Genomic DNA, 13,381 nt, shown 5'->3' on the forward strand with positions numbered 1-13,381 from the left:
ACCCACACGGCACTGGTTCCCTGGGTTGTGGGCAGGCTGCTCTGTGGTGTCCCTCTGTTTTTCCTGACATCGCTCAGCTATGACATGAAATGGAAAGAGCAGATTCTCGTGGATGTCAGGATTGATCCCAGCAAGATAGTCTTTCATTTGGTCTTGGATGAGGCATTGTAGGAATGGTGCATTTAATAACATTTATTAATATGGCTACTTGTCATGCAATAGTGCTATGGAATTGCTTGCTGAGAACAGTCTCTGAGGTTACCCACACAAAATCTGTCTAGAAAGCCTTGCAGAATGACATTTAAGTTAAAAACTGGGCAGAAAAAAACCCCAAAGCCCTTATAATTAAAGCAGACCTAATAATTGTCTACTGAATAATTTTCTTGTGCTAATTTCTAGTATCTTTGTTTAGAATGCTAGGAATTTATACAACCAGTTGCATCAATTATAATATCATTGTAAAATATTTTATAGGTTATTTGGCAGATGAGTGTCTATTCCTGATGTGACTTCATTAAAATGTTTTGAAAACACAAGCAATTAAAATACTTTACATATGTTGCTGATACCTTTCCAAAAGTGTTGCTTCATTACAAATTTCTTTTTATGCTTGAGAAAATAAGAGAAACATAATATAAACTTGGGAAGACCCCAGACTCACCTTAGAAGTTTATCAAAGCAAGCATTTCAGAAAGGGCTTGATTGTAATTTCTGAAAACCTAAGCAGGACAGCATTAAGTCTCTAAATTCAAGGCATGTTGTCTCAGTGTTGGATGTGCATGATTCAGGAGGAGGTGCAAGTTTGTAATAGAGAACAGAATTCACCTTTGGGGGAGGTTTCCTAGGGAGCAAAGGGCTTGCAATCTCTAGAAAACTTCTCAGTAAGATCATAGTTGTCTTCTAGATAAAATCATAGTCTTGTTGCAGGTAAGATCATGGTCCTCTGAAACCACTGGCTCTAACTTAGTTATAAAATGTCTATGTGTTACAGCAGCTCTGGAATAAAAAGCCACAGATCACATTGTTTCACAGGAGACTGCAAAGATCCTTTTTGAGCTTCCCTCTGTGGGTCTGTAGGGTTGGTAAAAAGGCACCCAGGTCCCAGAGCTTTGCCATCTTGTTGTATTGGCTTATATTTTAAAAAAAACCCAAACAAATCGAGGGCCTGCTTTGGAGGGCCCCTTGCTCCCATCTGCATATGACAGCTTTACAGCACATGGAGAGCTGAAAGAGAGTTTGTTCTCCCAGTTCATTTCCTAGCACTACTCTGTGTTAGGCTGTGGTGAAGCTCTTGCAACATAAATCCTGAGCCTGTTTAACAACAGCAAAATACTTGATTCCCTATGGCAACGTAAAAATAAAGGCCGTAAAATATTTTAATAGGCTGTTAATAAACACCCCTGCAATCTGGTCCTTGCCTATGTCACTGTAAAGGTTAGAAATACATTATGAAGTGTAGAAAATAGAGAGCCAAATAACTCCACTTAAATTAATGAACTTGATAAGGGATCAGGTGTCACCTGGGATATCTTTAATTACTGCACCAACAGAAAAGCCATTCAAAGGGCAGTGCCTGAACCAGATGCTGTGTGGCTGATGGATTTGTAGGCGTTGTGCAAAGTTGTAAAAATAAACTTCCCTAACCTTCAAGAACAGTCCCTGGATTATTGTGCCAGCATGGGAGATTCTGACATTCCTGCAGTGGGGCACTGGTTACCCAGGAGTTACCCAGCAAGATATTTGATGACTACAGAGCTGGTTTAGTTTTTAACCTTGTTAACTTTTCTGGCTTAGCCCAGCACTTTCAAGAGGCAAAGAGGGTAACCACATGTAGGGGCCCTTCCTCCTGTGCCAAGAACATCCTCCCTATGTGGCAGGTTGGTATTGAGCTGATTCAGTGGGTTTTGCCCTCTAAGACAGCAAGATTTGTGCTTTAGTCCTGCTTTTAAGGCATGTAGCCAGGAAAAGATGTGAGCTGCAAGAGTTTCTGTGCCTGTTGCTTATTCCAGGAGAATACTGGCTCCTATTTCACAGGAGGTACCATCATCAAGAATAGCACACTTTTACCTAGGCCCTTTTGAAAAAATTCTGTTTGATGTCTTCCTTCAATATATTTACACAGAAATTTTAAGAATTCATCCAGAGTGGGGTTCTCTTCTGCCTTTTAAAGATCTCTTTAGTATGAAGTGACATAGACAAGGACACCCAAACAGCTGCCCCTTGAGTGATGTGTGCAGCTTCTGCCCATGCCTCCCCAAACAGAGAATTAGAGGGGATTATCCTTCCTGACCTTTTACAGTGGCTGTTTCTGAGCACTCAAAGTCCACTGTGGCCATTGTTCTTTCATTTCTTTGTGGTTCATTGACAAACATAGGTGAGCAGAGCAGTGGGCCCGTCCTTTAGTTCTTGGTAGCTCTGCCCACATCACATGTTCCCTTAGTCATAGTCCATCTGAAAGTGTAAGTGGAATATAAAGGGTGCACAAAAAGGCTCATGAGCACAAACTAATTCACTGTCAACAAAGGCATTGTTTTGGAAGATGGATTCCCCTGGTCCTTATGAGCTTGCAGGAAGACAGATCTTTCAAGCCAGGGGCTGTGTAAGCTTCTTGGATGGTAGAAGCCTGCTGTGCATCTTGCACCTATAGCTATGAGGTGGAGGCTGTGGGCGTATCACTGTGGTATTGATGCACTCTTGCTAGCAGATGGCTTCTCATGAGGATGTGTTACCAGCTGGAATTCTTTAAAGCAGCTGTGAGGCTGTTTAACTGGAGGTTTCTGCTGTGTGGAGTGATTTCTGGAGCTGAGCGGCTCCAAGTGTCTCCTTCATACTTTTCCATTGTGCTGGGTAGATGTTAGATGTGCAAAACGTCTCAGACCATCACAGGCAGGACTACAGGACTACATTGCATCTTTTTTAAATTTACAGTCTTCTAGGAAACCTTATGTGATGAAGGAAAATACATTATATGTGAATAGTCCAGCATGGTGGTTCTGTTTTGCATCCATCCGCTGCTTTTCAGGTGGTCAGGCATGTACTTTTGCAGCTTGTGATCATTGCACTCCAGGTTTTCATCCAACCCATGCCAGATGCTGCAGCACAACAAACCATCCACGTTTCCAGATGCTTAACCTCCATTCTCTGTGCAAAACAGGGTTTCAGATGACCACTCTCCCCCAGTGCCTTTGCATCATGTGGAAGCGCAGTGCTTGTTCTGCAGACATTTAAACACTGCTCATTCGAGTCATCATGGTACTAGTAAAGGGAAAAAACGAGGAGCTACACTGATAATCCAGATGTGCTCTTCAGCATATCTTGTGAAATCTGAGCTCTTGTCTTTGCTATATGCTCTCATTGTACACAGTGTGGGGTGTGCTAGTTACTGACATGGAAAACTGGTAGAAAATTGGATGGGGAGAGCATTTACCTAACTAAAAGCAAGTCTTACAAGTGGATTGAGAGGCTTCATCAATAATGCAAGGCAGTCGCTGCACCTGAATTTACACTGGGCTTCTCCAAATGGCTGGAGGGGAGAGGGTGACGCCTCCTTACTTCTAGCACAGACCAGAAGCCATCCTTTTCTCTTCCTTAAAATATAACCTTTCCTTTGAATTTCTCACAGGCACCCTATGCCCTCTCCCCTAGTGCTGACTGGCTCCAGTTTAGTTTGTTAGCATTTCCCTCAGCCATACCAGGCTTCCTGACATTCTTCTGTGCTGTAGTATGTGGCAACAAGATTTTATTTTGTTTACTTTGGAAGAGCAACATGTCAGTCATAGCTGCCAAGTGCAGTTGCAGACCCACTAGAAAGAAGGCAAGAGGCAAAGGGCTTTGTCAGCTCGTTTCTCTTTCTGTCCTATTTTATTGTGTTATTGTTTTGGCCAGGGTATAACTTGGCTTGTGCCATAGGCCACCTGGATGCTCTTTAGAAAGCACAACTTGTGGGGCCCTCTTCAAAGAGGAGTGTGTCAGACTGTTGTTCTGGTTGTGTTTGAAAAGCTCGTTGCAATAGAAACTCACCTGAAAGTCATGCTGGAAATTTAATTCTCTTTCTTTCAGACAGAGAGACCCAGAGTCTTAGCTGGGAGCATTTTTTGTTGCTAAAGAAGCACTATTAATTAGGGGCCTTGAAATAGTTTAATCTTGGCATTAATCACTGTAGTTCTCTTGCAGTTTCTTTCCTCTTGTGAAAACCTGCTCCCATCCCATCTTCTGCAACAAAAGAATAAGCACTATATCAAAAACATGAAATTCCCTGGAAAAACATGCATTTATTCCAAGCATACAGGGGATAATGTTTTTAGGCATTGTGACCATATTTGCAAGAACACATGCTGAAATCTCATTAATGGGGTTGAAGTGGAAATGTCCTGCACTGCAGCCTTCAGAAATCAATCCTCAAATGACCAAAATGAGCCCTCCTCAGCTTACTGGCTGCCATAGAAGCTTCAAATGGTCCACAGCTAAAGGCACACAGCCCTGATTTAATGGGTGAATAAAAAAGTATGTGTTCTCCCAAGTTTCCGACTTGAAACAAAACTCACAATGTACTCCTTTATTTTGTGGTTTTTTTTTCCATAGTAGTCTCTTGCTCAAAGGCTTGCAGAAATAAATCTAAGAATGTGCAACCTAACAGCCAAAAGTAGGAGCCAAATGCAAAGACTCAACCTTGATTATTACTATATATAACCTTGCAAAGGTCAGACTGGGCTCTTTTAGGGAGTCTGGCCCAGGCTGGGGGAGGTGAGGGAGAAGAGCATCAGGCACAAAACTCAGAAGCCCCTTTTGAAAATATGCCTCTCTTAAAACCGTTGCCATAGCCTGCTCTCCCCATATGTTGTATGGGTGTAAGTGATTATCTGCTCATTTTCGTGCTTCAACATATGTATTTTATTTAAAGAGACATGACTAATCCCAGCCCCCAGATTAGCCTGTTATTTCAGTCCTGTGGGTTTGCTGAAGTCATAAAAAAAATCCTGAGTTAGGTAGAAAATTGAAAACAAAGGTTAAATAGAACTTCCAAAAATCATCTGCAGAAATGTTTGAATTAAATCCTTGATTTAACACAGCAGTATTGTGCTGGCAGGAACAGAGGTTTACCAGTCTAGTTTTATTTACTCAGCTGATTGCAATGCAGAAAAAGTAAACATCCTGGGTTTGGTGCAGTGAGCAATGAGTTAGACTTTTGAAAATGCAAGATTTTTTTCTCCTTTGATATGAAAAGCTTACATTACCAATGCAGAACAATAATTTGTAGCAGGCATACCTTTACTAAAGGAAGATTAATTTGTGCTTTATTCTAGCCATTTTAGAACAAGACAAACTAGGGAGACAGTGAGGATTATTTCAGCTTTTTCTAGTGAGATTTAATCTCATCTATTGGTTTCCAGATCCCTTTTGTTTAATCATAAAACGCTAAACTTTGGGAATAGTTTGTAATGCCAAAGGGTCTGGAATTGAGTATTTCATTGGGTTCACCCAGGGGACTGGACTTGCAGAACAGCAGCACTTTAGTCTTTCATTACCTCTGGGTTTGTGTTGTTGGGGAGTGCACAGGGAGGACACAGTATAATGAAGGAGTCCAGCTCTTGGGATCTTGCCCGGCACAGCATCAGGGTACAAAAAATTCAATCCTTTGTCTTCAGAGTTCTCAATTTCCAGTGAAAAAAAGGGCTGATGGTCTCACAACATGGAGATTCCCTCTTTGGAGCAGTAAGCAGGGAGAGGAAGTTTCCTGTACCCATGCAGCTTTGAGGAGGTGTATGCGGTGGTGTGAGTGGTAGAATGGAGGTGCAGAGGGTTTGGAACACAAGCTAGTGAATGCAAATGCTTATGGGAGCCACAGTGGACCTCTCTTATACATGACCCAAACCTCTGCCTGGACATTACCTGTAATTCATAATATCAAATAAAACATCAATGCCTGTACAGAGTGAGCTCTCCTTAAAGGTTTTCCTACAGCCCTACTATAAAAATAGCAAGATAAACTGAGTGGGTTGTTCAGGAATAGTGTTGAAAAATCTCTCCTTCCCAATTAGCTCTGCTGTGTGCTACATTTTCGAACTCCACTGACTTCAAGCTCAGACCACAGCAGCTCTGGGGTTGCTTCTTGGAGAGGAATCACCCATGGATTCCTGCTCTAGGGGAGGATAATCTGATTCTAGGGAACAAAAAGAACCTCTAAGCCAGTGTTTAATGCTGGATAAACTTGGATGAGAAATGAAATGTGTTTTAAGAGTGCTTGGGATGTGCTGACAGGACATTCTCTGTCACCGGAAGTCTTAACACGAGTGTTTTGCAAGGATGACCAAAGGATCTGGGCACTTCAGAAAATGAGTAAGAGCTTTTTCTCTCTCTTGAAAAATCACTCCTGCTGCAAAGTTTAGATGTTAGCCACAGAGTACTGAGCTGGGCATTAGAAACTACCTCTCTCACTTCCAGTGTACCAGAGCTCAGGCTATCATCTGAGTGTTTCATCTGGCCTTGAGAGAGAGTAGCATGCCTTTTCAAGCCTGATGGTCATAGAATCACAGATTTATGGAATACCCTGAGGATCCACCAAGTCCAGCTCCTGGAGGCCAGGACTACCCCAAGAATTACCCCATGTGCCTGAGAGCATTGTCTAAATGCTTCTTGAACTCTGTCAGCCTTGGTGCTGTGACCATCCCTGGGAAGCCTGTTCCAATGCCCAGTGAACCTCTATGTGAAGTACCCTTTTTTAATTATCTAACCCTAAACCTCCCCTGACACAACTTTAGGCCATTCCCTCAGGTCCTGTCACTAGTCACCAAAGAGAAAAGATCAGTGGCCGCCCTTCCACTTCCTCTCATGAGGAAGCTGTAACTGCAATGAGGTCTCTCCTCAGTCTCCTCTTTCTCAGGTTGAACGAGCCTCATTTTGTATTTCCTTGGATTCTGTGTAAGAAAGCACCATGCTTCCTAGTCCCCTTGTTAACTAACTCATTGCTACTCCTATATAGCCTTCATCTGCGTCTCTGCATGAGCAAACTTACCAACAGCCTAATGCAAACCCAAAAAAGTCCCTCAGAGTTGGCACAAAATGGTATATTTACGGGCTTCCTACCAAGCAAAGACACAGCACGCTTATATTTTGCCAGAGTGCAGAGTTTGGGAGCATATCAGAGGCAAAATCCCTACTGGAAAAACATCTGAGACTGTGCTGTTGTCTGGGTGCCTTTTTCCCCAGTGATGCTGATGGCAGTATCAGATTTTGTTTGTTGCAATCTGCTGCTGTTTGAGATTTTCATAGAAGGGTTTGGTTAATATCTGATAGTTCTGGTTTGAGGTTTTGCTTGTTTACCTATGGTTTTGTGACGGCTGTGCTAATGTTGAATGGTGACTGTAAAGCACTAATCTTCCCACTGACAGGTGTTGTCCTTTCTGAATTTAAAAAAAAATATCAATCAGTGGTTATTGATTTGAGAGTATGTCCTGGAAGCTATTAAATATCTACAGTCTTTCTGTGAACCCATGCATCATGATTATTGTTTTAAAAGGCCATACATTTTAAGCACTTTGTCAGCAAGTCCTGCTGGTGCTATTTGGATAATACAAATGCATCTAAAGGCTTTGCTGAATCCATATAGTGTGGAAACAATTAGATATGTGGTTACACATCAGTGTGGCTTGAATAATCATACCATGCCTTTGCAAGTTAGGAGGAAGGAAATAAACAGGGTAAGCAATTCTGAGGGTAATTAATTACTTACAGAAAATGAGATGAGCTTAACAGAATTGCTCTTTTCAATTGCAACAATTAAGAACAAATCTCAGAAAGCAGATTGTGACTTCTCTGTGTGAGTTGAGGGGAAAAGGATGATGCTTTGCCTTTAGCAGAAAAATGGCGGCCATTGATTGTCCCAAATCCTAGGCTTGGGCATCACACAGAACCAAGAAGAGTTTGGCCTCATTTGTCTGAATAAAATTTTAGATCTACTGGTGGAAGTCAGAATGGCTTTAAATTTACATAAAATTACCCTTATGCCAGGAGGTAGGGCCCCAAACTTTACAGGTCTCTGAGCCATGTAAAACCAATCTTTCCTGCAAATGAAGCTGATGGGCCCACTGACCCCCAAGATAGTTACAGATGTTTTCAGGGGACTGACCACCTACTGTCAAAGGCAGTGCAGGAGCCAGAACATGAGACTTGGAAATGATGACCTGGAAAGCTATGTGATGAACACCAGCAGCCTAAGGAAGGAGATTATGAAGCCATTTGGCTTCATGCCATCAAGGTGGTAACTTTGTCATGAAACTCGAAGGCAAAATCCTTTAAGCACTCTTTTATTGCTTGTTATTGATTTTTCTCACCATGAAGATGCTCCTTCACTAATTAATGATGAACCCATTTGCTTTATGAGGGGGGTGCTGGACTTTGCAACTCCTTCCTGTAGATTTTCAGCAGTTCAATAAATCAATCTTTTCTAATGCTTGAAATTTAAAAAAACAAAAACCAACAACAACCTAAAAGGAATGCAAAACATCCCTACTACCTCATACCAGCAGGTGGTGAGGAGACACAATAGCACACTTTGTGTTTCCCTCCTGCATGCCTGCAGGAAATGTCTGTCTCTCTGCTTTATTTGCACCATATTAAAATGAATTCCATGGGTCTTTCTGAATGCTTGTGAGAGGGCACATTATCCATCTATTTTTATTTGGGTTTCATCACCCTTAACAGCTACTTAAGGTCCTGTGTATTCACTTTGGCGTTTTTGCTGACCAGCCAAAGTTATTCTGGGGCCCAAGCTCTCAGTCCATGTGCTTACTGAGCCTTTTCCTGTTATCACAGAGATGGGAAAATACTTTGAATTGTAAAAATTTAGGAACTTTTTATAAAAGTATTGGTCTGGAAATATCACAGGAGTAGAGAAAGTAATATGAACAATCCTTTCTCATCATTGAAGAAAAAGTTACTCTGGGAAATTGAAAGACATCTAACTTAAATAAGATTTTGAAAGAGTTTTACATGATGTGTAATTAACCTTAGGAAGTCTTTGCCCCAAGGTAAAGTCAGGGCTTTTTTAAGATTAGAAAATGAATTAGGTATTTATACGGATTGGTAGACCATCCGCTATCCATCATCTGGGCTGCAAAGAAACACAGGGGAGGTGAGGTAAGATTTTGCAGGTTAAATGAATAATGCAACCACTAAAGATCAGCTTTTTACCTTCAGGTATTTGAAAGCGAAGCCCCCACCTAAGCCATCATCCAGCTTTCCTCTGCAGGCAGTAGAAAAAAGTATTGCATCAGGGAATGGTGAAGCCTCACCTACCTTAAATACCTGTTTTTCTAGGGAATAAATTCCTTTTTGTAGATACCAGTCTCCCATTAAATACAGAGGGATCAGAGTCACATAGTTTAAATTCAATGAGCTCTATCACTTACTGCGAGGTATTGGACAAATTTATCCAAATCTGGAGAAGCATTGTAGATGTAGCATCTCAAGCTGTGCTAGGTTAAGTTTTTTAATTATTTCTGCTTCAAATTTTACTTGCTTTTACTACTAGTCAATATAATCTCAGTTTTTCAGTTAGCAGCTTCATTTTTCTGGGAACTAAGGCTCTTCCAAGGCTTTTGTCTTGTCTAAGAGATGGCTTTTATGTATTGCAGATAATGACACAGTATTAACTGCAGCACTGATAGGTTTCACAGACTTTACCGGGGTAAAAGAAAAAACATTCTGGAGTAATTTTTTTGTCATATATTGTTGCTAATACAATAGTTAAGCTTCTTACAACACTTAAGTTAGTAAAATGAAAAGGATTTTATTTCATGAGGGTATAAGAGACTAAGTTCTATGGGCCTATGTGTACAGAATTAAACTGTTTGGAAGTTAGGCATCTTTGAAAAGCTCACTTCTTTAGCCACCTGTTTGCTTTGGGCAGTGGGTCCTCCACACATCCACACTGGAAACGGGATAAAAACTGCCAAGGTCTCTATGATGGTTTTCTCCTGAGCTGCTTTGAAGTGTTAGCCTCAAGCTTAAAGAGAATCCAAGTATACCAATTTAGCATTTTGTCTGTACAAAGATGAAATGGAGCCTTCAGCTGCCTTGAAGAAAAGCTCTTATAGATCGCTGAAAATCTTTGTGAGGGTCTGGATAGCAGCAACAGCAAAAAAAGTCCTAATTCTCTATTTTTATAATCTATTACTGGTGACTTTTCAATATAAAGACTTTACCAGAAAACCTGAGTGCTTGTGAACACAGTAATAGAAATCTAGGCCCTGCTCCTGCCCACATTGCTGGCCTGACAGCTCCAGATTGTCTCATGTCTTCATTTCATTGAATTGCATTGTAGGAGAGCTGCAGGTTGAAGGATGGACTGGCCCTGGTTATGTTGTCAGGAGTAATGAGATGAACATATTGAGTCCCACTCCATCTCTGGCACCCATGGTGGTTTCCGCAAGGGATCACAGGTTCAAGAGGTCTGCGTCAGTGGAGAGAGGAGTTGGACTGCTCTCCCCACATGTTGCACATCACCCACTACACAGTCAGAGTTATGCACACAATCTGTCCCAGAAGGTCAGGGAGACTCCCCTAGGAAAATGGCTGTGACTAATCTTGTGTCCCCACAGTGAAAGAAGCTCATTTTGAGTGATCCATCTTGGCTTCTTCATCACTGCAGCGGGCTGCTTTGTACTTGTGCCTGGCAGAGGGAGGCCTTTCTTTGTCTTTCCCCATGAAATGGGAATAAATAGGTCTGTGTTTTCTGTTACCCAGGACTTTAGAAGATCCTGGTGCTGCAGTCTGACTTGTAATACAGCAACTTGGGATTCCCACTTTGAAAAAGTAAACAGCAATAAAGAGATCCCTGTAATACACTACAGCCCCACAGGCAGAGAGTGCTGGAGGCATGGTGAAGTTTTGCCACTTGCACACGTGAAAGCCTTCTGTGATGGCTATGCTGAGATTTCAAAACTTGTCTTCTCCAGGGGCAGCCATGATTTTTACAAGACACTTCAGAGCCAATTGACAGCTGCAGGATGGAAGCCAGGAGGGGCAGCTGTGGCTCCTAGCTAGCGATGCCCACTTCTGTGCATGAAACCAAAGACCTCCATAATGTTTCAATTCCCTGGGGAACCAATCCAGGCTGGCTGGTGCATTCCAGGCACGCTGATGTTGGTCCACCTTTGTTTCTGGTTATGGCTGGTGGGAGAAGGGAGGGGAACTAGCAGTAAACTATATTCTCTATGTCATTATATTTCTAATGTTTGTGTTCTTGTCTTTATGTCTACGCATTCTTTAGCTATGAGGATAACAGACCCTTCATCAAGTAAGAATGACCTGAATGGCTGATAAATTTTGTTTATCAGTGTGGTCTCATGAGCCAGCTGTCAAATCAATATTGAAAAATCATAAAAGCTTCTGTCATTCGCTTTTGAGGCAGAAGAGCAAACTGTGCAGGAAAATGGTCAGGCATACAGCTAAAGTGCAGAGTAAATGTGCTGCATATGTATTGCCAACCAATTGTCACCTTATTTCCTTTATATTCTTTAATTGGGCATTACTTGAATTCAAGGTGAAAGTTCCCAAGTTAACTCTGTGTAGTACAGACTTGTTATGCCAATAGCAGCCCTCTGGTCCACTGTGCTCTGTCACTGGGAGTGGTTTATGGTAATATAAAAATACAGAAGCAAATTTTCAGAAAGGTGCATGGGTGTTATTCCCCATGGTACCCTTTCTAGTTAATGGGAGTAGTGCAAGCAAATCTGTATGCATTGGAGGCTGCTTACTCTTTGGAGTACCTAATTGTCCCTAATTGTAAACTGCTAATTTTCAATTACACCAAAACATGGATGTTTTTCTTTCTTTATTGCAATAAAATTTCACTACAGAAAAGAAAAATTATGGAAAAGCAACAGCAAGTCTGTACAAAGAGCAGGACAAAAACCTCAAGCTGCACCAAAAAAAAAATAAACAACCCTGTGCAGAAAGTCAAAAATGCCTGGAAATTACATACCTTAGGGCATCCATGATCTTTCTCCTGCAACCAGAAAATAATGTGCAGTAGCACGAAATAAAAGCAAATCAACTTTGCAGTAGACTTTCAGTTTGTTCTTCTGGTGAAGAGTCCTTTGTGTTCATTCTTTCAGCACCATGCCCATGTTCTCTTTCATCGCTTGGTTCGGTTTTTTTCTGCGGATACGGGATGGAGCTATTCATAGTAATCTTCATGCCCTCTTTATCTCCAGGTCTTGTTTTCTAAGCACAACACTGTAATGCTTGCAGTTTGCACTATAGGGGGTCTTGTAACCCACAGATTACTTTCCATCACTGAAGGTAGCATATTTTCACTAAATAACTGTATCATTCCTGCACACCTCTGCAGCCAAAGGCTCTTTAATCAGGTGCAAGAACTGGGTGGGCTTCAGAGCAGAATACTTTTCTGATCCAGGGAATAATTTTTAAAAGACTCTGTAAGTGTGGGAAGCTTTTAATTGGGGATGAGAAGAGAAGAGGGAGAAGAGTGTTTTCCATTTCATTTGTGCTTTTTTAAAGAAAAATATTGGTTTTAATTTTTTTTAATTGGCATGAAGTTAGGATGACAGTATGCTCAGTATGCTCTCACTGGTGGTAGAATCTCATGGAGTGAAATATCTCAAATGACTAAAGCTGTAAACTTTATCTTATGGCTACCTTTCTGAAGGATTGTGAGAGTGAGTTTTCAATTTGCATCATGCTAAATATTTATTAGCAGGATTGACTGGAAATGCTTCAAAGTAGCTGTTCCAGTCTGCTAGATACATAATAGGGATTTTTAAAGAACTGTCTTAATAAGTGATTACCTTAGGGAGCATTTCTGGTTGTGTGGTTAAATAATACATATTTTATAAACTTCAGTAGAAGACTTAATGCTGCATTTTCATTCTAATACCTAAAGAGGAAAAAAAAACCCAACAAACCAAAACCAACAGAAAACATGAATACAACATTGGTGTGCTCCTGTTTGTGACAAGCCTCACAAAAAAGGAAAAGGATTCAAGGCTGTAGCTGCCGTGGCATATCCGTAGCAGAGATTGTCTGCCTGACCTCTGTAGGACTGATTTTCCCCCAAAGTTGCTGCTGCTTCATATTTCTCCCCCTTGCCCCATGCTCTGCTTAGCAGATGGAAGCCCAAATATGCCGAAACCCAGGCCGTGTTTCTACAAGGCTGAAGTGGTTTGGAAACATAAGACAGGTCTTTGTCCCTGGCAGCCCTTTTGCAGCACCTCAGGCTGCTTTGGGACAGATGAGGAAGCGGAGGTGCTGGCTGACTGCAGCCTTGTGTGCTTTGGGGGACAAAAGGGTTGAATGGTAAGGAAGTGGGGCAGAGATTGGGTATGAGTGCATTCATTTTTATGATGTTACACCTAATGAT

General features: G+C 41.5%; 1 protein-coding gene across 13 annotated transcripts in view; it reads left to right on the forward strand.

Annotated features, from left to right (window-relative positions):
* The window catches only part of ADGRL3 (adhesion G protein-coupled receptor L3), a 513,478-nt gene that overhangs the window by 461,060 nt on the left and 39,037 nt on the right, over nt 1-13,381 (forward strand). For 9 of the 13 annotated variants that reach the window (XM_071555824.1, XM_071555826.1, XM_071555815.1 and 6 more), the window contains one exon: nt 11,270-11,296. The exons of the other annotated variants lie outside the window; for them this stretch is intronic. In XM_071555824.1, coding sequence (XP_071411925.1) covers nt 11,270-11,296 — 27 coding nt within the window. The remainder of the gene's footprint in view (nt 1-11,269; nt 11,297-13,381) is intronic. 13 annotated transcript variants of the gene reach the window in all.

The sequence above is a fragment of the Pithys albifrons genome, chromosome 5 (assembly GCF_047495875.1).
Source record: "Pithys albifrons albifrons isolate INPA30051 chromosome 5, PitAlb_v1, whole genome shotgun sequence".
Classification (NCBI taxonomy): Eukaryota; Metazoa; Chordata; class Aves; order Passeriformes; family Thamnophilidae; genus Pithys; species Pithys albifrons.